The sequence below is a fragment of the Bos indicus x Bos taurus genome, chromosome 22 (genome assembly GCF_003369695.1).
Source record: "Bos indicus x Bos taurus breed Angus x Brahman F1 hybrid chromosome 22, Bos_hybrid_MaternalHap_v2.0, whole genome shotgun sequence".
Taxonomy (NCBI): Eukaryota; Metazoa; Chordata; class Mammalia; order Artiodactyla; family Bovidae; genus Bos; species Bos indicus x Bos taurus.
In genome coordinates, this window is record NC_040097.1 from 3,997,171 (window position 1) to 4,023,708 (window position 26,538).

Below are 26,538 nucleotides of genomic sequence, written 5' to 3' on the forward strand. Positions count from 1 at the left end.
ACTGCCTGATATTATTTTCTGTTTTAAAGATTCCCTAAGCCAAGTTACATAGTCACTGAGGATAAGATCCAAGTTTATTTTTCCTTTTATTCCACCAGTATCTAACACGTAATAGGTGTCTAATAAGTTCTTGTTGACTTATTAAGAACACGCTGCTCTTCCACGGTACTTTTCTGAGGTCAGACACTGAAATCTGTTAAGTGTGTAAAAATGAAAGTTTAGTGTGCACTGAATAACATTCTAAAATTAATGCTATTAAAAGCAAACCATGTGATATATGTGCTAAAAACCAAGTACAAAGATACCATGGATGACCTGTTCCTAAGAGTTATGTGCACCATGGCCCTCCATTGGTTTGACTATCATTTGAATATTAATTTGAATGTGACAGGTTTTTAAATTATCCAAGTGCCTGGCTTCTTTGGCAAGTCTGTCTATCTCCTGATACTTCCAGGAGCCCTGTTTGCTAGCAGAAAAGTACCTTACTTGGTTTAGTAACTGGTATCCCACATATGAAGCCCTTAGAGCACTGCCTGCTGTGTCATCAGGGTCCAGCAGATGTTAATTCTGTCTTGTCACCTTTAAAACAGAAGTTACCACTCTGGGATAATACAGGTTTACATTATCCATACTACCAATAGTTTTCTATTTTCAGTTACTTAAATCAGACTGACTTCTTAAGTCTCCTCCAATCTTTTTCTTAACATTTTTTCAGAATATCTAGGTATTATCTGATAGATACCCATTACTAATCATAGTTCTAGAAGAAAAACCAAGGTTCAATTTCTAGTTTTGGCAGAGAGCCAATGGCAGAACCTGGTAACAGAAGTTCTGATATCCTTCACACGTTCCAGTCATGTGAACACAATGGCCCCCTTACTTCTTTCAGAGAAAACTTAGATATTCATTCTTCTTACTCTTTTGCTTTGCATTAGCAATTAAATATTTTTAATGTAATATAATTGGATATTACCTTACTGTTGTCTTACCCTTTACCTAAAACTCGGCCTTTTAGTTTTAAAAAAACCTATTATGCAGACTGGGTAACTTTGCTTAGTTGATTAAACTATGTTGCTGCTGCTGCTACTGCTAAGTTGCTTCAGTCGTGTCTGACTCTGTGCGACCCCATAGACGGCAGCCCACCAGGCTCCCCCATCCCTGGGATTCTCCAGGCAAGAACACTGGAGTGGGTTGCCATTTCCTTCTCCAATGCATGAAAGTGAAAAGTGAAAGTGAAGTCGCTCAGTCGTGTCTGACTCTTAGCGACCCCATGGACTGCAGCCCACCAGGCTCCTCTGTCCATGGGATTTTCCAGGCAAGAGTACTGGAGTGGGTTGCCATTGACTTCTCCAAACTATGTTGCTAATAAGATCCAAATGTGTGTGTAACTTTGACCTAATTCTGGCCAAGTTTCCGTAGAAATCTCTACCATTTACAAGGAATCTCTTTACTACTGATACAGCCACACCTCTAGCCAATTACAAGGTAAAACAATTGACCCAGGAGAAACCAGCCCAATTTGCAAGTGTTGGTTCTGTATGAAATCTAATCCTCCTTGATGTTATATTCGTTTTGTTATTATTGCTTAAATAAATTCAGGTATTAGAAGGGCCATGCTAGATGTTGGAGATGAGTATGTTTTCCTTGGATTATCTTTATCAGGAACAATCCAATCCTAGTCATTCCACTGGCCTTTACAATTCAAACACATCTCTACAGTGAAGAGAGCCCTGATTATTTCAGAACGTGTGGGTCTCTTTCTCCTCTGTTTCTAAAGCACTTACTGTCTGTCTACTGTCTTCTTTTATCAAACGTCTTTCACCTTGGTAACATCTCAAGGTCAAGAACTACGTTATATTGTATTTCTTGTGAGACCTGAAGAATACCTTGCACATAGTTTTAGGCCATTGGGTATCTTGATTTCGAAGAGCTGACTCATTTGAAAAGACCCTGATGCTGGGAAAGATTGAGGGCAGGAGAAGGGGACGACAGAGGATGAGACGGTTGGATGGCATCACCAACTCAATGGACATGCGTTTGGGTGGACTCCAGGAGTTGGTGATGGACAGGGAGGCCTGGCGTGCTGCGGTTCATGGGGTTGCAAAGAGTCGGACACGACTGAGCGACTGAACTGAACTGGCTTTGTATTACTGATTGAGCATGAACTGAGATGAAGATGCTGAGAAAGAAAAATTGCCAAAGAAAAGTAAACCAAGGAAAAGTTTTGGGAAGAGAAACACCATAGTGAAATATACGATGACTTGTATAAGGAGCAAGGTTATAAAATAGGTCATTGATAGAAAGAAGACATTAAATTATTAGCATAAAATTGGTAGCTTGAATTTAACCTACTGATATATTTCACTTAAAAAGAATGTCTCAAAAGACAACTCAACTAATTGAAGCACATTAACCTTCCAAACAGAGGACTCTTGATGTAGGCATTAGGTTTTAGAGAAAGATTTCCTGCATTATTAAAGAACACAGGGTCTCTATATAACAAAATAGGCCAAAGATATCTAGAGCAAAAACGTATCTTCTAATACTCACTCCCAGGATGAAATGTGCACCCTTTGAGTTTTTACCTGCCCTGTTCACACTGCTTTAAGAACGTGTAGATTAAGACCTACAGTTCACATGAAATTGATTTTTTGTGTATGATGTAAGGTAGGGGTTGAACCTTTTTCTTCTCTATGTGGATGTCCAATGTGTGACCTACTCTATTGAAAAGACTGTCTTTCCCCACTACGCTTCACTGGCATTTTTCATAAACTAGGTGACCGTTTACATGTGGAATGGATTCTAGGCTTGCTCTTCTATCACACTGGTCTGTTTTTCTGCCTTTGCACCAACCAGTATCTGGTCTTAGGGACTGTAGCACTACCATTGGTTCTGGTATCTGGTGGTGTAAGTCCACCAGCATTTTCTTCTCTTCAAGATTGCCTCATCTAGTCTTAGCCCCTTAAATCTTCATGTAATTTTTTAGGCTCAGCGTGTCATTTTCCACACCAAAAAAAAAAAGTTAAGATTTTGATTGGAATTGTTGCGAATCTATAGATAAATGTGGGGAGAATTGACAGTTTTATAACACTGAGCCTTCCAGTGCATGAACATGCTGTACCCCTTCATTCAAAGATTTAGATCTTTTTTCAGTAGTATTTTTCAGTTTCCAATGTAGAGATCTTACTCTTACTCTGATAGATTTTTTCCATAGGTACTTGAGGGTTTTGATGCTATTGTAAAAAATCATTTTAAAATGTCATTTTCTGTTTGTTGTTGGCTTTATAGAAATACAGCTGGCTTTTGAATATCAACCTTATAGTCAGCAACTTTGCTAAATTCTCCTGTTAACTGTAATGGTTTTGTGTGTGTGTGTGTGTGTGTGTGTTTATACAATCACGTCATCTGTGAGTAATGTTAGTTTTATTTGTACTCGTCTAATTCGGTGTCTTTGTTGTTGTTGTTGTTGGATTGGATAGGATCTCCAGTGTTTAATAGAAATAATGATAAACTAGTATCCTTATCTCATTCCTGATCTTAGAAGGAAAGCTTAAGTATTTCACTATCAAGTATGATGGCTACTTTAGGGGTTTTGTCTTTTTTTAAAATAGCTATTCTTTATCAGATTAATGAAGTTTCCTGCCCTTCCTAGTGAAGAAGTTTTTTAAACTCATGAATGAGTGTTGAATTGTAGAACATTTTTTCATCATGCTATAATGGCTCAGGAGGGAGAGTTAAAATGAAAATGCTTACATCGAATATTTTAATATAATGTGGCAATATGTTTTAAGATTAGATATATATATATAAAATCTCTATGTATGTATATATAGTATAGCTAATGAAAACCTGTGTTTCACTCCATAGCCACTGGTGATCTGGCTACATCTGTTTCGACACTTTTGTCCTCAAGAGTTTGTTTAGCTTAAGACCATTGTCTTCTCATTAAGAGTGTTTGGCACAGCAAATTGAAAACAAAAGGGTAAACAGAAGCGTAGTGTATCACTCACTTTGCCAGACTAAACAGCTCTGAGTAAGGCCAGCTTTCCCCTCTAGGATAATCTCAGGCCTTTAGAGATGCTTCGGTAGTAAAGTGTTCTTTAAAAACACCTACCCACTCTCTCTCTCCCTGGTTGCAGGAGGTCCTTTGCGATGGTTGACAGGTGGACAGAGTCAGGAGAAGCAGTCCTTTGGGGGTCTTTGGTGGCTGCCTCCTTTCTAAGTAGTTACACACTTCTAGAGCATTCTTTTCATTTTTTTTTCCCTTCCCACTCAGCCTCCTCTCTCCCATTTGCATTCCCCCCACCACTGCAAAACCCAAATCAAGCTGCACAGAGGGAGCTGAGCAGCGGAGAGCATTCCAGTTCCCTGTTTCTGGCCTAAGCACCATTCTTCTCTGGCTGCTGGTGTGTGCTCGGCAAGACCAGATTTTCAACTCAGCCAGAGTAACTATAGTTCAACAGATTCAGTCCTGACTAGATTTTAGTGAGTCTCCCTTTGGAAACATGTTTTTCTAATGCTTGACCAACAGATGACCTGTTTTCTCTTCTGCTTTTATCAGAAGAACCAACCTTGAACTAGTTTGGCCATGATGAGAAAGAGGGCTTGAATCTCCAGCTAAGGTGGCAAGAGAAATGACCAGTCCAGATGAGGGCATGCTTCTGTCATCTTTCTTGTCACCTGATATCTCAGGACTGGATTAAACAAGCTATCTAAACCAGACGTGGCCCATGCAAGAGAAAATGAAGTTTGTAAAAGTATAAATGAACATTTTCTAAAGCCCTTTGTTGGTCTGAATTTGGAAATTTGCTGTGAGACCTCCTAGCTTATTATAAAGACATGTGCATGTAAAGATGCATATTAGAATGCTTTCAACCTCTTGAAAGCCAAGGCTATCAATGGGAGTATCACCAAGACGTCAACCACAGAAGCATTGAATTTGGTTTGTAGTATTGTCTAAGTTGACAACACAATGAAACTATCTTTTCTTAAAGAAACAAATGACACTCTGAGGAATCCATTTTTTAATCCTTTTAAACATTAGTAAGTTGTATTAAAAATAGTAAGTTATATTACATTTATAAGTTATACATATATTAACAAATTATAAATTACATATGTAATGGTTCAGTGCCTGTCATGGAATGAGTGCCTAAAAATTATTAGCTACTGTTAAACTGTGGGTCTTCCCTGGTGGCTCAGTGGTAAAGAACCCACCTGTCAGTGCAGGAGACATGAGTTCAACCCTTGGATCAGGAAGATCCCTGGAGGAGGAAATGCCAACCCACTGCAGTGCTTTTGCCTGGAGAATCCCATGGGCAGAAGAACCTGGTGGGCAACAGTCCATGGGGTCACGAGAGTCAGACACAACTTAGTGACTGAACAGCAACAAACCACAACAGGAAGCTATGCTTCTGCTAGTGGGACCCAGACTCTTTCTTCCTTGATACCAGTGAAGGAAAAGAAATGATGGAATCTATCTTTTAAATGCTTGAGTCACAGTCATCTGTGGACTGTCATCTGTTGGTCAAGTATTAAAAATAGTTTCTGATTTTCCTTTATTTTACTTGAAACCACATTAAATTTTTCTCTACTTTTCCAGGTTAGTATATGATAAATCCTTTTAAGAGGACTGAGAAACAGGCAGGGAATGTATTTCCTCCTCCTTAGGTGAAATCATGGGAAAATGTTGCTTAATTTTTACCTTTATCAAAGTAAAATTTGCACACAGTTTTGGAAGTCAGATCGTACAAAGCTTTTAATGAAGAATCGCAATCTTTTGTCCATACCCAGTCCCTACTCCTCAGAGGCAATGATTTTTAACTTTTAAAAACATTTCTCCTGGCTTTTACTACTGTGTCTTAAGAAAACATGCTTATACTGCTATTTTAAAATTGTATCCATCATTACCCACTGACTTACTGTGATAGATAAGAATTTATTTAGCCCTTTGCCACCACGGTCCCTTTCCCAAAACACACACTTCTCCTTCCTCCCAACTTCACAGTGTGTTGATTCATAATTTTAGGTGAAATCAGATATCTGTGCTCACCTTTGAAAGTGTTGCTTACGGTTGAGCCAGAAAGTATGCTGCAGTTCTGCCTCTGACCCTGAATAGCTGTTTGTTTTTCTGGAGTTTATTATTATTATTATCTTTGCTCACACGTTGTTCTTTTTCTACACACCTGTCACTAATTCATCCTCAAACTCTCCCTCAAAGTGGGCATTTGGATGTGTCAGGCATTGGGTTGCTCAGGGGATCCCTCTGTCCTCCTCTGTCCCCCTGTTCCTTTCTCTGTGTCTAGGAACAGGTTCTGTTCGGGCTCTGGCGTCCTGGGCCTTCCTTCCACCTCTCCACTGGTTTCCATCCCTTGCTTCCTGGATCTTTGGTTTCCTTTTTGTTCTGGTGTGGAACTCTAGGAAAGAGGTGAGTCTTTTTGAGGCCTTGTATTTCTGAAAATGTCTTTTTTCTGCTCTTACACTTGAGTGACGGTTTGGCTGAGTATAAAATTCTAAATTGGAAATCTTTTTTTTTTTTTCTTTGAAATTTGAAAACACTGCTTTTTTGATTTTCTAGCTTCCAGTGTTGCTCTTGAACAGGCCAGTGGCATTCTGATTCCTGGCCCTTTATATGGGACTTTTTTTTCCCATCTGGAATCTTTTAGGAGAGTCTCTGTAAAAGGAGCATTCGTCTTTACTGTGATTCCTTTCTGTGTGGTTTAAGTTCTCGCTTGTGTTTGCTGTTGTTTCAACCAGCATAAATCCTTGCCCTTAGTCACTCTAAAGTCACAAAAAACCTGAGGAGTAACTTAATGTTTTTCAAGTACATGTGGTAAAGTACAAATATACAGAGGGTGATAACAATCCATTTAGAAAATGAAATTCCAAAATTATAAACTCCAACAACATAGCTTAGACCGTTTCACAAACCCTGTTCCATCAAACAGTAAACTCTGTGAACATTGTAGGCCATGCCCCCCCCACCTGCTTTTGTATATTCTCATGAATTATTAGCATATAATTCTAAGAAGTCCTGCGGCAAACCCATTTAAACTGGCTTCATGTAGCATTTCCTAAGTTTATTTGCCCACCAGATTTTTTTTGTTTTTAATTATTCTGAAAGGAACATCATTAACATATGTGTAACACAGTTGGGGACATGCCAGATAAGATGTAGACTTTCCTGGCTGCAGAAGAGCAATTAAGCATTGGAATGAGTAACCAGGAGAGGCTGTGGACTCTCCTTTTGCAGAGGCCTTTAAAACGGGACATCTGTTTTAGGCGTAGTCCTGTTTGAACAATAGGACTTCGCTGCTGTTTCTTCCTCTTCCTGTCCCCTAGTGGTAGCGTTGGGGAGCTTTTAGCCCACCTTTTACATGATTCTAGTACTCTGGTGACAAAAATTACCTCTGCCACCCATAATTGTATTTATAGAGAACTCAGTGGCCCCATGCTGGAGGCTTTACATGTATTATTTAACTGAATCTTCAATAGCAACTCCGTGAGATTGGCAGTATGATTGTTTACAAACTAGGGATAATTAGGTATAAAGAAATCACAAAATGACAAGCAGGAGGGCAGTATTCAAACCCAGGGCCTCTGACTTACTACTGGCTCTCCATCTGCAGATGTTAATGTCCAGAACAGCAGCCCCTTCAACAAACAAACATATAAAATGCATACATTTATGATATGAAAACTTAGACTGGTATGATGCTCACATTATCAGATTTTTCCCTAAACCTTTTGATGAATTCAGAGTTTATTGTTTTTCTTAGAAACAAATTCTACTCCCAGTTTTTTTTTTATTCTAATTTGTCATCCAGCACATGGCTTCTTGCATGAGACTTTTTTCCTTCATGAGTTTGATGTCATTCCTGTGTAGGAGTCAAGACTAAAATGTTCAGATCTGTAGATATTGGTGTAGATTAAAAAGTCCCCTTTTCAACGTGTTTACACACAGTAACAACTTCCTAATGCAGTGCGGAGGATGCTAGAGAAGAACACGGAAAACCTGGATTCTCACGGGCTCAGCCTCTAGCTCTAGACTCGTGAGCAAATCACTTGGCCTGCTTTTCTTCATCTGTCAGATGAGGAGCTTAGATGATCTCCAAAAGGCCCTTTCTGCTCTAATGTTTTCAAGATGATTCTTGTCTCTGGATATCAGCTATTGTAACAGGAGAGGATTTAGGAAATTCACAGGTCACTGCAAAGTGATTTGAATAGATCAATAAGGAGGGTGGCTGGGTGAATTACATGGACTCTGTTGCAGAGGGAGAGGGTGGGAAGATTTGGGAGAATGGCATTGAAACATGTATAATATCATGTATGAAACGAGTTGCCAGTCCAGGTTCGATGCACGATACTGGATGCTTGGGGCTAGTGCACTGGGACGACCCAGAGGGATGGTATGGGGAGGGAGGAGGGAGGAAGGTTCAGGATGGGGAACACATGTATACCTGTGGCGGATTCACTTTGATATTTGGCAAAACTAATACAATTTGTAAAGTTTAAAAAAAAAAAAAAAAGAGTACCATGACCCTGAACTGAAAAAAATGAGATTGGAAAAAAAAAAAAAAAAATACACACACCAGTGACCAAATGTCTCTCTGAGGTCACTTCCAACAAGGCTCCTAAGTTTTAGACCATCTAGGAAAGGCTCTCTCCTTCACCCACTCTTGTTGCTCAGCTTAACCAGTTGTTCCAGTGAAACCTCTATTGGAGACTTATTCACCCTTTACAGGACACCCCTTTGAACCTGGCACATCATAGGTGTTCAATGAGGGTTCATTGAAATTAATTATTATTCGATATAGAACTAGAAGATCCAAGAAGAGATTTGTTTTCCTAACCAGTACTAAGTTAGGAAGTCACATGTGCAGGCTAGGCTCTGGAGTTTTAGACCGTCTGGGTTGATAACCCAGCTCTGCTCCTTAATAACTGGTACAGGCTGTGGAGTGTTAGACCATCTGTGTTCATGCATAATCCAGCTCTGCTTGTTAGTAACTGGGTGGTCTTGGGCAAGTTATTTCCATATCTGTGCCTTGGTTTCCTCTTCTTTAAAGAGATTTACAAGTATATCTACTTCACAGGACGTTGTGAGCATTAAATAAGATGATATTTGGCAAAACACTCAGCAAAAATTTAGGGTTCTATTAATACTCAGTTCAGTCACTCAGTTGTGTCCGACTCATTGCAACCCCATGGACTGTAGCATGCCAGGCTTCAGCTAATGTAATTATTAAGGCAAGAGAGATAGTTGGATAGCACCGCCAATTCAATGGACATGAACTTGGGCAAACTCCAGGAGATAGTGAGGGACAGGGGGTGTGGCGTGCATGGTCCATGGCTTTGCAAAGAGTCAGATATGACTTAGCAACTGAACAACAATTATTAGGGAGATGCAGCATTTCCCTGGATATTCTAGAAGTTTTTCTTTACTTTTCATAGGAGACAGCGTAAAACCTGACAGACTGTGTAGTTCTAGTGCTCGACTTGTCATTTAAAATCTTTTCTGACCCACTTCTGTACTCCCAAACAGTGATGCCTCTCTGGTAAGAGAAGTTGCTTTACTTTGCATCACATGTGTCTTTGCGTGAAATACACTGTACTTTGACACACTGTGAAAAAATCTGCTCATGAACTATCGCAGAGTTTAAAGCCAGGGTTGATGGTCTGAGATAAACAGCCAGGGTTGATGGTCTGTCCTACCCCACAACATCTGCCCCAGGACTGCCGTCTGCTTGAAACACACCTACGGTTGTGAAATTAAGGGATGTGCCGAACGCAGTGCACTCCTGTCACCCGGCTGGAAAGTGCAGACACTGTTCCTTACCCCTGAGAAGGGCTGCCGTTCATGCACGTGGTTTGCGCATGTGTTCTTCCGTGGGTAATTGCACTAGGTAACGAAAAATACCTACTCGCCTTACAGCTTGCAGAAACAGTAGCTTATGTTTTCTAGAGACAAAATTAGAAGCAGGCTCCCTGGACCCATCTCTTAAGTCAAAATAAAATAAAACATCTAGGGAACCACTGTGCCTCCCAGTAACTGTGGCCGGTGGAGTACTGTTGTTTAGGTCAAGGTGTCCCAGGATGAGAGGACAGGGAGAGGGAAGGAAGTACGTGTCAGACACTTTGTTTTCATAGAGATGAAGAAGCTAACAGTTTTCTTTCTTACTTTGTCCTTTCTGTGTAGGAAAAAAAAAAGTTTATAGGACCCTAATCTTTCTGCTGCAATTATCAAAAGAGAAAAACTGAGTATGCATTGTTGAGAGGAGGGGGTACAGCTTAAACTGTATTTTATTTATGATACTGAAGGCTACATTTTTTCCTGGGGAGCTTCAGTCTTAGCAAAACTAAACCACTGAGAAAGTATCTTTATTTTTTCCATTTTCCACAGAGAAATGAATACTTGTTCTGGCCTTCCCTATAAAATATGATCATTGAGTTGGCAAGCATTTAGTAAACAAGGTCTAAAGGGAAAACGGAATAATAAGACACTGTCCTTTGCTCCAAAAACTGGAAATCTAACAGCGGAGATATTTGTTTAAATAATTATACCGGAATGAAAGAGGTGTACTCAGTGCTGTGGGAACACGGAGAAGGGAGGATAATTTTTTAAGTTGGAGAATTCATGGAAGGTTTCATGGAGCAAGTAGCGTGCGGATCAGTGTGGGATTTTCCCCTCTCCTGTGGGAAAGACAGACGGGCGTCGTGATGTGTGACCGTGAGGAATGGGAGGAGTCCAAGGAGTCCCAGAAACGGCGTGAACAGAGATGAGTGGACTAAAGAGTGCAGAGTGTCTGCCCTGGGCACACAGTGTGAGGCGCCCAAGCACGTGACTGCTGAGGGACGGGGGTGAGGTCAGGGAGCCCAAGTGGAAAATGACACCGAAGAAGTCAGACTGTCGGGGCGCTTGCATGACAGATGAAGACTTTTAAATTTATTGCACGTCGATCGGTGCTTCCCCTGCTTTTGCAGCAGATTGCCCTTAGGAGATGAGGACAACAAATTTAGCGATCTTGGAAGAGGAAGGGATGTATCGGTGGAGCACAAGGGGCGTTTAGGGCAAGGAAATGTAGGACCCTGTGGTGGTGGATCCGGGACGTCATACATTCGTCAGAGCCATAGAATGGTCAACACAGAAGAGAGAACCCGACTGTAAGCTGTGGGTTTTAGTTAGTGATGTATCACTGTCGGTTCATCAGTTTTGTAACAAGCAATACCACACTAACGCAAGGATTAATAACAGGGGAAATGCCAATTACTAATAGGGGAAACTGTGTGTTTCAGGGTTTGGCGGGGAGGGGGAAAGGGGAAGGGGTATAGGAGAACTTTCTGCTCAATATTTAAGTAAACCTAAAGCTGCTTTCTAAAATAAAGTCTATTCTCTTGGGGACTTCCCTGGCAGTCCAGGGGTGAAGACTTCACCTTCCAATGCAGGGGGCACGAGTTCAATCCCCTGGTCCGAGAGCTAAGATCCCACATGCCTTGTGGCCAGAAAACCAAGACATGAAACAGAAGCAGTATTGTAACACATTCAATAGAGACTTAGAAAATGGTCCATATTAAAAAAGCTTAAAAAAATACAGTCTGTTTAAAAAAAATTAGTGTTCTTGTAGCTGTGAAATGTACTACAAGTATAAAGTTGTTTAGGAGTTTCAGAGTCATATCTTTAAAATCAGATGAATTTTTCATTCTATTTATTTACACATAAATAGCTATTTTATCATTAAAATTTTCCGCAAAGCTTTTCAGTAAAACCAATGACCCTTAGGGATATGATTCCTGTGTTGAGAAGCCCGACGTTGGTTGGCAGGCGGTCACTGAGGTCATATGTTAAAAGTGAAACAAAATTAAACCAGTAAAATGATGAGCAAACAACTTTTCTTGCAACCCAGACATGTTTTGCATCCCTATTTTTATTTCCCAGTATTGATATGGCAGCATATGCACTACCTTTAGCTTGGTCAACCTTTACTTTGGTGTTCAGAAGCACTTTGCAGTCAGCATACTGAGAAACCAGTTGATAAACCCACAATTGTGGATATTGCAGGTGAGACAAGAGAGGTGTCTTTTCATAGGAAAGTGATTTATTCTCAGAAAAAAATGGCTGGAGAAAAATAAAATAAGCAGACTGAGGAGAGAGGCAAAGTAAATGACGTGTCCTGGGTTAGGTAGATTTAGGTGACGTTCGGAACAAAAGATACAGTTTGATGGAGGCCCCTGTCACCAAGAGCACACACTGCTTTCTGGATGTCATTGAGACCCAGTGTGAGGTCCGAACTGTCAGCAGCGTAGGGTTTGTACCGTAACACAGATAACGTCAGATTGTTTGCATCCTTATTCATGCGGATAGATATCCAGGCGTGCGGACCCACACACTGCCTGAGGAGCCCTCGTGGAGCCACTGAAGCACATCCACAGCGCTCCCCTCCTTATTTGTGTTTTCCAGGCACTTTGTTTTTCTTACGAAGACCACAGCTAGAATCTTTAACCTCTTGCAAGAGTCAGCCTGTGACAGCTACATTCTTTAGCTCTCTGCTCGCTGGGAAAAAGCAAGAAGCCCATTCCCAGATACCCTTAGGAGAGTCATCCCACTGTAAGGAGAACAGGGCTGTCTGTAGGACGTTGGCGTGGGTCCGCTGTACAGGCTGACACTGCTAGAGGGTCCTCGACCATGACGTCTAGGTAATGGGTGACTTCCCTCAGTTACTTCAGCAACCTGGATGGCACTAGGAAGGTGGTTGTGTTTGCTTCTCTCCTCGTGATCACCTAGGTGACATCTTGACCGGAGACTCTTTCTGTTCCCTTTCTGTGTGTCTTCATGAGACTGCCCAGTCCTCAGGGCTAACGTCACAGCTGGTCTTTTCTTTGTTTCAGAAATTACCATGGTTGACACAGAGATGCCGTTTTGGCCCACCAACTTTGGGATCAGCTCCGTGGACCTTTCTATGATGGATGACCACTCCCATGCCTTTGACATCAAGCCCTTCACCACCGTTGACTTCTCCAGCATTTCCACTCCGCACTATGAGGACATTCCGTTCCCAAGAGCTGACCCGATGGTTGCAGATTATAAGTATGACCTGAAGCTCCAAGAGTACCAAAGTATGAGGTTTATTTCACTTTTCAGACTGTTGAGACTAGAATTGGACTAAGCTCTCGTCCACAGTAGGGTAAATGCTCCCAGGACTAATGGCTGTGGTGAAGACATTTACCATTCATTTATTCATCCACTTGTCCATGAAATACTAAGTGTTTATAATTGACCAAGGGCTTCCCAGGTGGCTCAGATGGTAAAGAATCTGCCTGCAATGTAGAAGACCTGGATTCTATCCTTGATTCCCCTGGAGAAAGGAATGGCTACCTACTTACTCCCTTGTTCTTATCTGGAAAATTCCATAGACAGAGGAGCCTGGCAGGCTAAAGTTCTTGGGAAAAAGTGTCAGACACAACTGAGTGACTGATACTTCCACTTCCCAGGTGGCTCAGTGGTAAAGAATCTGGCTGCAGCGCAGGAGACGTGGGTTTGATACCTGGGTCGGGAAGATCCCCTGGAGGAGGAAATGGCAACCCACTCCAGAATTCTTGCCATGGAGAATCCCATGGACAGAGGAGCCTGGTGGGCTCAGTCCAGGGGTTGAAAAGAGTACATGACTGTGTGACTGAGCCGACACACACATGTAACTGACCAGCACGGCAGGTCGTGTGTGAACACCCTGGATCATCATTCCTTTTCCTCCCTCCCCTCGTCTCTCTGTTTTCTTCTTCCCTTTTCAGGGACAGTCTCCAGCGTGATTACAGTGCTAGCTGTATATCAGGCTAAATGTCCATCCCCCCACCCCCCCAAATTTTGATTCATTGTTTCTACTTTTAAGTAGATAAGTAACAGTTTATTACCTCCTTTAACTTATCGCTAAATCACTATTACTTTAATGCAACTTTCCTAATTCTGCAGTTTGAGCAGCTTACACTGAAACCTATTTTTCAGCACAAATTTGAATGTTGACATTGTAGACTATTGATAAATCTCCATGCCATTAATGCAGTTCACATCAAGAAAAACTAAAACTGCACTTTTCAAGATAAGATAAATTTCTGTGATGCTATTTCCTTGATTTTTATCTCTTTGCTGATATGCTGGTTTTCCAGAGCAACCACTGTGTAATTGGCAGCCATTACTTGACAAGAAGTAAGAACTTCCTGTATTTCTAGTTTTTTTTTTTTTTTTAAGATAAATTATATACTCGGTTATATTTACATGTGTGATTTCAGTTGAAGCCTAATATGGAAATTTAATAGGCTTGATCCTGACCAGCAGGAAGATAGTGCTTGCTTTCCAAAGTGTCTCTCTCTATCAAAGATCATTTTACAAACCATCTTTTCTGACTCAATATTGATGAGAACCTGGTCTCTTACTTTTCATGTACCCTCAAGCTGGGCATACCATTTCCTTCTCAGTTCCTTTTGTGTTTCCTTTGCAAGAGTGGTTTAAAAACACTTCTAAAATACAATATTTAAGTTTAAATGTATAATTTAATATTGTCATGAATGCCAAATACAGCCCATAGAAAAATAACCTTCATGATTTCAGATATTATATATTTCCTGTGGGAACTTTAGTATCATGAGGTACTGGAGGGTCATAGAACCATAAACTTACTTCCCTTCCCAATTTGTTTTCACAGGTTAGGCCCAGAGGTTGTGACTTGCATGGGATTACAAAGCCCACTTTTTCCTGTGTCCTTTTCATGTTCCATAGTGCATCTAACCTAAATAATAAAATATGGTAATAAGGTATACTATAACGACATGCCCTGCTGCCTGTTTAGCATTGTTTTTCCTGTGATGATTGTCTGCTCCTGTTTTTCTGTACACAGGTGCAATCAAAGTGGAGCCTGTATCCCCACCTTATTATTCTGAAAAGACTCAGCTGTACAGTAAGCCTCATGAAGAGCCTTCCAACTCCCTCATGGCCATTGAATGCCGGGTCTGTGGGGATAAAGCGTCAGGGTTCCACTATGGAGTTCATGCTTGTGAAGGATGCAAGGTAAAAAAAAAAAAAAGATCATTTTTGAAATAATTTGCTGAAAAGGTACCTAGGTTTTCATTTCGTGTTGCAAACAGATGGCAAAGAATTGAGACAAAGCTGTCAAACTTTTAAATATCTTTGGTAAAACCCATCCTTTAGATGATATAATACTTGAAAACCTAAGAAAATCATTAAAAAGCAAGGCTACTGTGCCTCACTTCGTTTTTTCCGAATTGGTCCTGTGCAGCGCTGATCTAATTCCACCTTCGCATTTTGCAGATTACAAAAAAAGAAATTGCTTGCTCAAGGTAACATGGCATGACAGTGATGGGCTGACCCCAAACAGAACGCAGATCTCCTGAATCTCCTAATGCTTTTTCTTTCCACTATACTGTGTAATATTCTGTATATGTAGATAGATGGATAACCTTCATTTGAGCCTTACCACACTCCTATAAGGTTGAGCTTATTTATGGCCACTTTGCAGGTGTAGAAATCTTGTGTCACTGAGATTTCCCCCACGGTCATCCATTGTAAGTGGCACATCGATACACCTTCTGACTCCTAAACCGATGCTGTATGTTTCCTTATTCAGCATCAGTGTGAGCCATGTGTTATGGTTAGGCAAAGAGATACAGCTGTTTTGGAAAAGAGATACCCTTTATCTTCACCTCCTTTCTTTGTGAAAAAGGCTATTTTGGAAAGTTCTTTTAGTAATTTTCTGCCCAACTATTGAGAAAATGTTAATCTACTCATGTTTTAAAATGTAGTCTTTTAAAAGAATTAATTCTAATAGGCTCCATGAATAAAATAGTAATCGAATAGTATTATATACTCTAGGGCTCAGAATAAATTGTGGATAAATATTTACCTTATAAAATAATGCTGCTTGTATAAGATCAGGTTCAATCATCAGTAGGGCTTTTTGTTCAGAATGAAGATATGTGACAGCAGTTAAGTAGGTTGGAAGATCTGTGTTCCTAACTGGACCATGAGCCAAAAAAGGAAGTTAATATTTACTGAATTTTGCTATACACCAGATATTGTGTAAGATGCCTTTGTCTATATTATATTTTTAACCATATCCTGCCTAAGTTTTCACATCTATAACATGATGGTATTGATTTAGATGATCACTAAAGCCTCTCCAATCCAAAAGTTTATTTTTCTAAAGGCAACCTAATAAAGTGAAAGAGACAAGTTAGTGGTTACGTGGCCACTTGTCCATGGTCTCTAACCAATCACATGAGGATTTCAGCCTCAGTCACTCATGTATAAAATAATTCAGCTAGAGTAGCTCACCAAAGGGCTTCTGATTCATCTCTGAGTCTAAAATTCCAAAATGACTCCTGGCAAGAGATGCTTTCATTTAAAACATGAAAACTCATTCATTCAATGATTGAAACCAAACTAAAATATCTGTAACCTTATAGGAAATCATTATGTTCTCAAGGAATAGTAAGAACCTGTCATTTTACTCAATTAAATTTATGTAATTTTGAGGAAATTGTGGCTAAATTCTTAGAAGTAGTTGAAGAAATCATCTAGTTTTGATTATCTTGGTAATTTATGTTGATAAATAAAGTATGGTTGGTTAAGTTTCCACAGTATAATATTGTTTTTTATGGGCTGGTAAAGCAGTTAGAAAACAAGAAGTTTTAAGCAAATAGTTTCATTGTGATTCTATTCATCAGATATTTGTGGAGAGTTAACATTTCTGAGAACAGCTAAAAATTGAATGGTGATTTAAGGACTAACCAATCAACCAAAAATTGAAAAGACAGATATTGTCAGCAGTTGCATATAGTGTTAAAGCTAAGTTCTAAGGGCATAAAAACTTAGAAGATCAAAGCAAACAAAGAAGAAAAGAAGCAAAAAGAAGAGAAAAGAGGGAGGAGAACACTCAGGTGCCCTCTAGTTACAAACAGAAATGTTCTAAGGCAGAGACGGAGAATTAACACTTAAAACCTGATGAATCCAGAGGAGTCCTTCACCTACCAGAGACAGACAAGCAAAAGAAGTAGAAGAAAATTCACAGTATTGTATAGTAGCCTCCAGTAACTTGTAAACCATCCAAAATAAAGATTACAGACTTCCTATGAAAGGAAATCAACCCTGAATATTCATTAGAAGGACTGATACTGAAGCTGAAGCTCCCTCCACTACTTTGGCCACCTGATGGGAAGAGACAACTCATGGGAAAGGACCCTGATGCTGGGAAAGATTGAAGAGAAAAGGAGAAGGGGAAGCAGAGGATGAGATGGTTGGACAGCATCACCGACTTAGTGGGCATGAATCTGAGCAAACTGAGAGATAGTGAAGGACAGGGGAGCCTGCCACACTGCAGTCAGTGGGGCTGCAAAGTGTTGAACACGACTTAGTGACTGAACAGCAGCAAAAAGAAGACGAAAATACAAAGAAGGTTATGCCAACCTTAGAAGGGGGAATAGGCATCTGCCCATTTTAAAGATAAGAATAAGAAAAATGTTAGAGGAATAATATAATTTGGCTTCTCCAAGTATGTCAGCAGTTCTCAAAGTGTGGTTTGGGGATGGGGTCCCTACGACCTTTTCCAGATACCCATGAGGTTGATACTGTTTTCATAATAATATTAATTTGTTGTTTGCCTTGTTCACTCTCATTCTCTCAGGAATGGAAGTGGAGTGTTCTAGAAGCTACATGACACCGAATGGTCGCATAGTTCTAATGCCTGATGGAATGTGACCTGAATGTTCTTGTACCTAATAATGTCTCAGGTTTTATTTCTAATCTAATCAACATCAATAGGTATAGCTCACATAAATTAAAACTGTTTAGAAACCTCAACGTTTTGGGGTGAGTAAAGGGGGACTGAGACCAAAATGTTTGAGAACTTTTGTTATAGGCTGAAGACATGCTTACTCATTCTTCAGTGCTTTGGAGTTAAACAGAATTGCTGCCACACTCTGAATGCCATCATTAGACCAGTTAGACCAGTGCCCATCAGTAATCAAAGGTACCACCTTAATGGGACTTCCTTGGTGGTCCAGCGATTAAGAGTCCACCTGCCAATGCAGGAGACATGGGTTCAGTCCCTGGCCTGGGAACTAAGATCCCACATGCCCCAGGGCAAGCAAGCCTCTGCACCACAGCTGCTGAGCCCACATACCCTAGAGCCTGTGCTCCACAGCAAGAGGCCACTGCAGTGAGAAGCCCACACAGCATAACTAGAGAGGAAGCCCTGCTTGCTGCAGCCAGAGGAAGGCGGTGTGCCACAGTGAAGACCCAGCACAGCCATAAATAAATTTTAAAAAGATACAGCCTTAGCTCACCAACAATACTCAGTGAAAGTGAAATTAACACACATGTTAGACTGCGTTAAAAGAAGGTGTTTTGGCAATTTAACATTTGTCATTTCAGTAGAATGTGGGATACACCCATAATTAAAATACAGTTGACCACAAACCTACAAACTAATTTACAATAGAAAAAAAAAATAGCTATATTTCTCAAGATGGCTGTCGGTAGGTCTTCGTAAACATATCTACATGCCAGGGGAACAGGTTTATTTGACCCTTGCCAAAGTTCAGACAGAAAAAAATGTTTGGATTACAGGAAAACAGTGATAGATTCTTCAGTTACTAATATTACTGACGTAGGTAATATATAATCTGTAACTAATGAAAGATTCATACACTTTAGAACTTACAAAGCTGACATTGATTGCTTATAAATTGGACATTTATTTTTTTCCCTAATAGGTTTCGTAATATTTTTGTGTCTGTAGTGAAAGATAATTCTAGAACCATAGACTTAGTAAAGATACAAGGAAACACTACCATACAATACTGTATAATCTATTTTTATATTTCTATGTATTTTTGTATTCCTACCTCAGGAAGAGTTTTTAGTATATTCCCGTGCACCAGTGACAGCTCATTGATTCAGCCTCTGTGGGCCATATCATGTTAAAGCTGACTTCAGATCTGACACAGGGCATTTAATCTCATTGTAAAATTTAAATACCACTCAGGTCTCATTGTACCTGAAGTTTTATTACTAATAAAGCAATGAAGGAGAAGTTGGAGAAAATGTTTTAAGGAAGAAATAAGCAGGCTTTATGTTCTCACAAGCAAGTGTGAAGATTTTATAATAAAAATATACACAAAGCAATTTATGGTGACTGATGCATCTCCATCACACCAGTTCATAGACTTCATGGTGATCAGAACTCTGAACTGTTGAAATGGCACTTCATTTTTGGACACTGACATAATAAAAATGAGTGTTTCTTTCTTGGCAATGAAGAAAATTTGGGGGGAGCCTGCTTCATTCATCAAGTAAAGAAATAAGTTTTACAAAAAACACTAAATGAGAGTCTTGTATCTTCCTCTCTAGGTTTCTTGAAAAAGTCAGATGACAAGAAAATGGTTAGTTATCATGAACTTAGTCTTAAAAAAATTTTTTTAAGTAAAAGCAGTTCCAAGCTTGTACTGGGGTTTGTATACATTTAGTTCAAGATTTTATGTGTATGGTCAGTGCATATATGATATACAGAATGATGATCCTTTAACATTGGAATCATTACAAAAAATGTGATACTCTTTGAAAGACATCATAGGGGTCAAAACAAAAAACAAATCACATTATAAACGTTAAACTTAAAAAACATAGTTATTTTATTAAAAAGTCTTCATCTCCAACCATGCCAAAAAAGGTGAGTACTCTGGGACCTGTCAGATAGCCGAGCAGCATTTTCAACTACTAGTATTGGGTTTTAAAAGTGAAGCTCAGAGAAGCAGCCAAAGATATCATGAAATATATATGACCCAATGGCAAAAATCAAAGCAAGATTTCTCAACAGTATTTAACAGTGGCAACAGTTCTGTACTTTAGCCTTCTGTGAATCAGTCAGGGGGAAAATGCCTTTTAAATATTCAAAGCATCTTAGAACCCTCTGAGAATTAAAGAGGTTTACCTTTCCACCATACCCTACACAGGACATATCCTTTGAGATAGTGCTGATCTCACAAGAGGTAGGGAAAACTCTCCAAAACATTAGTAGCAAAACAAGCAAACAATCCTAGGTCTTGAACTGCAGCTTCAGGCACACTTGGAGGGGCAGAGTTTCCTCATGATAGATGCCCAGCTTCTGAGTTAAGCCAGAATTCCCAAGAGAGTCTGGAATAGTCATAAGTCAGTGGCACTCCTGACTTCCAAAAGAAGGATCTTCAAATTCTCTTTGGAGGAAGGAATTCCCAATTTTTACCCTGTAGGATTCTCACAGTTTAAGGTCAAGAAATGACTTCAAAGTAAAATATCAGCAAGCACATAAATAGGCAGCTAGCTTGATGACATGCATCAGAGGTAAACAAGTAAACAGGCTTCTCCACCCCTACCCAAGAATGCAGATATTGGAACTGCCTGGCCCAGAACGTGCAGCTGTGTGTGAGTTGTTTAAAGATAGAGGGCAGAATCACAGCAATGAATGAACAATAATAGACTATCAAGAATGACCACCAGCCTTGAAAATAAGTGAAACTTCTAAAAGTGAAAAATATGATCATTGAAATAAAAATTCTATGCAAGGGTTAAATAGCATACTGGACACAGCAAAAGAAAGGATTACCAAACTGAAAGATATGTGCAAAGAAGTTATTAAGAAAGAAACCAACAATGTTTTAAAGAACATATCCCACCTAGAATCTGCTAGAATTTGAAGCCTCTTTTACTTCTTGAAGGATTCATAGGATCTTTGAATATTAAAAATATGTCTTCTTTACTAATGAAGAGTAATATACAGAACTCTTCTCACTGATGAACTTTGGTGAGAAATGTTTGCTTTTCCTTACTTTTGCCACTGCATTTTTTTTTTTTCATCTTATTTGGCTCTTCTGATGTTTACCTTTGTGATCAACATTAATGGCAAGAAGATAAAAAATATAAAAGAGAAATTCAGAAATATGGAAGGCTTGAAAAGAAAGTCTTAACATCTAATTGGAATACAAGAACCAATGAACAAGTGAAACCATGATGCAGAAAACGCCCAAGAAGATAAAGAAATCCATGGCTAGACACACTACGGTAAAACTGCAGAGCACAAAAAACAAAGAGAATTAAGTGCAACCAGAGTCAGTTGACAGCAGACGTCTCAACAGAAACAATGAAAGCATAGAGCCAGTGGAATCCAGACTGTTAAGAGGAAAAACTGAGTACCCTGTGACTCTTTCAAGAATGAGAGCAAAATGAAAAGGTTTACATGTTAAAAAAATAAAAAGACTAAAATAATATTCTTCAAGGATAGTAAGCCATAGAGAGGAAAATCTCTTTGCAAAATCTATATGTAGTATGATACTACTTAATAAAGCCCGCAATCAAGCATACCTACAATGTATTTTTAGTTTATAGGCTGTATGGTAAAGCTGTGTTTTTTTAAAAGGTCAGGGAAATGATAAGCTCAAAATTAGGGTTATGATTATATTGTCAAGCAGCCACAGGAGCAACAGTTGGATAAGGGAAGAACACATAAGTGCATGCACATGGCTGGTTATGATTTTAAATCTTGAGTTGCATAATGGGCTCATGTGTGATAATTATCTTACTATGTTTTATAGTGAAAGTCACTCAGTCATGTCCGACTCTTTGTGACCCCATGGACTGTCACCCGCCAGGCTCCTCTGTCCGTGGGATTCTCCAGGCCACAATACTGGAGTGGGTAGCCATTCCCTTCTTCAGGGGATCTTCCCTACCCAGGGGTAGAACCCAAGTCTCCCACATTGCAGGTAGATTCTTTACCAGCTGAGCCAGCAGGGAAGCCCATTATGTTTTACAGTTACATGCATTTCCTACATGTTTGTAATTATTACATTTAATAAGATAGCTTCAAAACCTGAAAGGAAAAAAGTGTGCCAATGACCTTTTAATATCTCAGTCATAGTTTAGAATCTCAAAATATCAGAGATGGCCCAGGAAGGAAGTTAAATGACACATATTTATTCAACAAAATACTTTAATGGGGCACTATTGTTAGTGTCTGGGTTAAGGGTTAGCCCTGTCCCCAGGGAGCTCAGAATTATAGTTGAGCAGTGAGAGAGGGGCAGAAAATAAACATAAATAACTAAATTATGTGGCACATTAGGAAGTCATAACTGCTAATGGAGCGGGGAGATGGCAGGTAAGAGCAGAATAAAGCAGAGCAAGAATTGCCGATGAGGGGTGGGGACAGGGACAGGCCACAGTATTGAATAAGGTAGATAAGCCTCATTAAGACGTTGAAACGTTAAGACAGCTTGAAAGCAGTGAGGGAAACAGGCAATTGTATATTTGGAGCATGAGCTTTCCACATGAGAGAAGGAAGATGAGAGTGCCTTCAGGGCTGGAGTTGTGACAGCTAAGATGGAGAAAGTTGCAGTGAGGTAAGCTTGTAGGGTATGACCAGGACTTCAGTGGTGGTCGTGCTGGGTTAGAGATAATGTTAGATTTCCAAGTGAAGTTGTCAAGTAAACAGCTGAACATACTTGTCTAGAGTTCAAGGTAGAAATCTGGAGAAAGTCAAAATGCATGTCAGTGGTAGAATCAATCCTAATTCAGTGCTTTGTATTCAAACAGGGCCAGATAAATTTGAAAGAATTAAAAAGTGGGTTGCATGAGAATGAATGCAATAGAAATGAGTAGGAATATTCTCAACAACAACAAAATGGAGTTAGAAAACATTTCTCATTAGAATTTTTTCAGGTCTTCAAAAATAAACAGCAGAATTCAGCCTCAAATTGACATGTTTGCTATTTTGAGATAGTGGTCAAGTTTCTGAGAACATATATATTACTTCTCCTGTTATTTTCTGTTATCTCTGTTTGTAGGCTACAGTGGTTATGGAACACTCTTTCAAATGCATAAATAAATGAAACCAATTTTGTAGGAAATTATGCAACATAGAGAATTCCAAAAAAAATTACCCACATGTGGATTTTTATTGGCCTTGCTCATGTTTTAGAATGAAATGACTCTAAGTTTGCCAAACTGCTTAGCACAATTATAAGGTTAGGGCATGCTGCTGGAATGATTTACAGAGAGACTGAACTGATTACATGGTGTTTTATTTGCATTACATTAAATCCAGAGCACTTCTTAGAGCTTGCTGAAATCCAGATGTGGGGCCAAGATGCACTGAATGACATCAGTGGGTTGTGGTCACTAAGAGCTAAAAAAGGGACACTGGAGATCCTCTGTTTCTTTAGTTTATAGCAGAGAAGACCGAGAGAGCTTAAGTGATTTGTCTAAAGTCACCACTGACGGAACGTGTCAAGAGCCTACAGTATCTAATACTCAGGCCAGTGTGGCTTTCAGCCATTGTCACAAACACTTAACACTTGCTTCTTTTCTCCCTCACCCATATTCCTTCGTAGGGTTTCTTCCGGAGGACAATCAGATTGAAACTTATTTACGATAGGTGTGATCTTAACTGTCGGATCCACAAGAAAAGTAGAAATAAATGTCAGTACTGTCGGTTTCAGAAGTGCCTTGCTGTGGGGATGTCTCATAATGGTAAGTGAGCACTTTGTGCCCGCACTCGACGCTTCTCATCACAGCTGCTAGACCCGTAGACCCGAGGGCCGTGGCTGAAAACGTGTTCAGTTTTCCCACAGATCGCCAGATTTCAGAAGACTGCATGCCAATAAAGCATTTCTCAATTAGGTCAGAGTTGTTCGGCTTTAAGTGTGAATCCTTCTGTCTTGTAGTTGGGCATTTGCCACGATGGGAGAAAAGACTGGGAAGTCTGGGTGGTAATGAAAGTTACTGTAGTGTTCTGAAACACATGTAATGTGAGAGTTGTGATTAATTTTTTGTGTTGCTTTAATAGTATTAAAAATAGAATTATATGTGTAAGTAGTTTCTACTTTTTTTTATTTTATAGGCGCATAGTTGACTTACAAAGCTGGGTTAGTTTCAGGTGTACAGCAAGGTGACTCAGTCACACATATGCATTTATCCACTTTTTTTTTTTTTAAGATTCTTTTCTCACATAGGCCATTCAGAGTATTGAGCAAAGTTCCCTGTGCTATACAGCAGATTATTACTAGATATCTATTTTATAAACATTAGTTTCTACTTTAAATGTAAGAAAATTCTGATTTATGGATATGGAACTTTAGTGGTATATCAGACATAGATATACCTTTTTTTCTCTTTGCTATGCAGAAATGAGCAGAACCCTATCCTTGACTTTGTACAGCATACAATTTGTGGATTAAGCAAGTATTTTTAAAAGTTTCACAGAACTTCAATAGGAGAGTAAAACATTCTACTTTTTTGAACCTGTATCTTAAGTGAAGCTTATAATTAGGAGTGTCAGCTTAAGGGCAGGACTGTTAAAGACCCATGTTTTCATGAACTGTAGAACTAACTCAGTACAATCATGGGACATAGCCCTGTTTGAAGAAATAGCTCTTAATCGCCATTTGGCTTTCATTGGTTGACTGGCTCACAAAACAAGTTTTTGATGTAACTAGGTAGTATTATATTTGTCAAGTATTCATCAATTCTTTCAAAAGTTATTATGGGCTTAGAGATATATTGATAAAATGCCAAAGTAATCAAATTAAGTCTGAAGTCTAATGTCATCGTATGCCCTATTTTTCTTTCTTTTACCTTTTCCTCTCTCAAAACTTATCTGGTAAGAAGATATAATATTTGAAGTCAGCTGTCATCTATGAGGACTCAACAGCATCTGTGAAAATTAAATTTTTGTTCCATCATGCAGATTTTTTTTTTAACAGCAACAATCAAGATATTTGGGAATCACTAATTGAATAGGTCTTCTACCCTTTAAAAGTGGTTTACAAAATTATATTTGTATCGTTAATACGGGGTAATTTCCTCTAAAGGCAAGAATGTATTTTGAATAGTTCTACCAACTATATTAGACAGGATAGAAGTTTGGTCCAACTTTCCTAGCAATTGATTACATCTGCTGTCTATACAACTTCAGTCATTAATTGCAGGATAATTTGCTGGTTTAATTCTACCAATTTCCTTTTTATTTCAGACTTCGTAAAGCAAGGGTACGTTTTCAGTTGAAGGATTACATTTTAGGTGATGTGATCATGTTGCAGTAAATTTATTTTATCTTTATGAAGGAATCTTTGACTTTGAGGTCATTGTTATAAATACCACTTAGGAAAAGATGCCAGTTTTGCTTTCAATTATATTTACTTTTTGTCCTTTAAAAATTGTCACTTTTCATATTGAGGTACAGTATATTTTCTGTTGCTTGCACACATTCATGTAAAATATATCCCCTATTGCTTGTTGTTTATAGGCAAATAATTTAAAATGCAACTTTTATAGTATTGATGGTATAATTTTCTCTTTCCAGAAAAGTCAAAGCTATCATAAGCATGATAATTAGGTCATCTTTTGCCTTCTTGTGACCATTAGCTTACTCTATTTAGAGAGAGGAGCAGCTTTGTAGAGAGTGTTCAGTTAATTCTTACAAAGGTGAAAAAGGAAAGAAATTAAATATCATGGTATCAAAGATCATACTTTAGCATTTACAGGATTGCAAACATGACTAAGAAAATCCCTTTTCAGGGTTTGTTTTTTTTTTTTTTTTTATGGAAAAGGGCTGCACAGAAAACAGCTAGGTTTTCCCTATTCCATCCACTTTAGACAGAAGTTTTATTTTTCACAAATATTAAAAGTTAGTGAAACCTTAGCTTTACAGAATTAAGCATCTTTGGCTTAGACGGTAAAGAATCTGCCTGCAATGCGGGAGACCCGGGTCAGTCCCTGAGTCGGGAAGATCCCCTGGAGAAGGGAATGGCTACTGGCTCTGCCTGGTGAGCTACAGTCCATGGGGTTTGCAGAGTCAGACACAACTGAGCAACTAACACTTACACTTTCACTCGCTTTACTGATTAGGATGTTGTAGTATATAAATGATGCCTTTTTTCTTTTATTAAAAAAAAAAAGCTGACAACTTTCAAAATACCTTCTTGCTGCTAAGTCACTTCAGTCGTGTCCGACTCTGTGTGACCCCATAGACAGCAGCCCACCAGGCTCCCCCGTCCCTGGGATTCTCCAGGCAAGAACACTGGAGTGGGTTGCCATTTCCTTCTCCAATGCATGAAAGCGAAAAGTGAAAGTGAAGTAGCTCAGTCGTATCCGACTCTTAGTGACCCCATGGATTGCAGCCTACCAGGCTCCTCCATCCATGGGAGTTTCCAGGCAAGAGTACTGGAATGGGGTGCCATTGCCTTCTCCCAAAATACCTTCTTAGCAGCTTGTTCAATTCTAGAAAAATGGTTTCACAAGTTTCTGTGGCTCTTCCCATCTTAAGGTAGTTCTCTTCTTTCTGGCAAACAGAAGCACCAGTGTATGTTGCAAAAAAGAAAAACCCGAATGGCAAATGACTTTAAACTGCAACATGTTACTTTTTGTTTCTGCAGTCTTCTTTGTGGTATGGGGGAAATCTCCCCAAATTCAAATAACTTTCAGAAGATATAACAGAGTGAAAAGTCCTAAGG

At 39.3% G+C, this 26,538-nt stretch overlaps 1 protein-coding gene across 10 annotated transcripts in view; it reads left to right on the forward strand.

Moving 5' to 3' along the window:
- The window catches only part of LOC113880949 (peroxisome proliferator-activated receptor gamma), a 217,488-nt gene that overhangs the window by 65,961 nt on the left and 124,989 nt on the right, over nt 1–26,538 (forward strand). For all 10 annotated transcript variants that reach the window (XM_027523652.1, XM_027523651.1, XM_027523654.1 and 7 more), the window contains 3 exons: nt 12,883–13,110; nt 14,883–15,052; nt 23,419–23,557. In XM_027523652.1, the coding sequence (XP_027379453.1) occupies nt 12,891–13,110; nt 14,883–15,052; nt 23,419–23,557 (529 nt within the window). In that variant the 5' untranslated portion in view covers nt 12,883–12,890. The remainder of the gene's footprint in view (nt 1–12,882; nt 13,111–14,882; nt 15,053–23,418; nt 23,558–26,538) is intronic.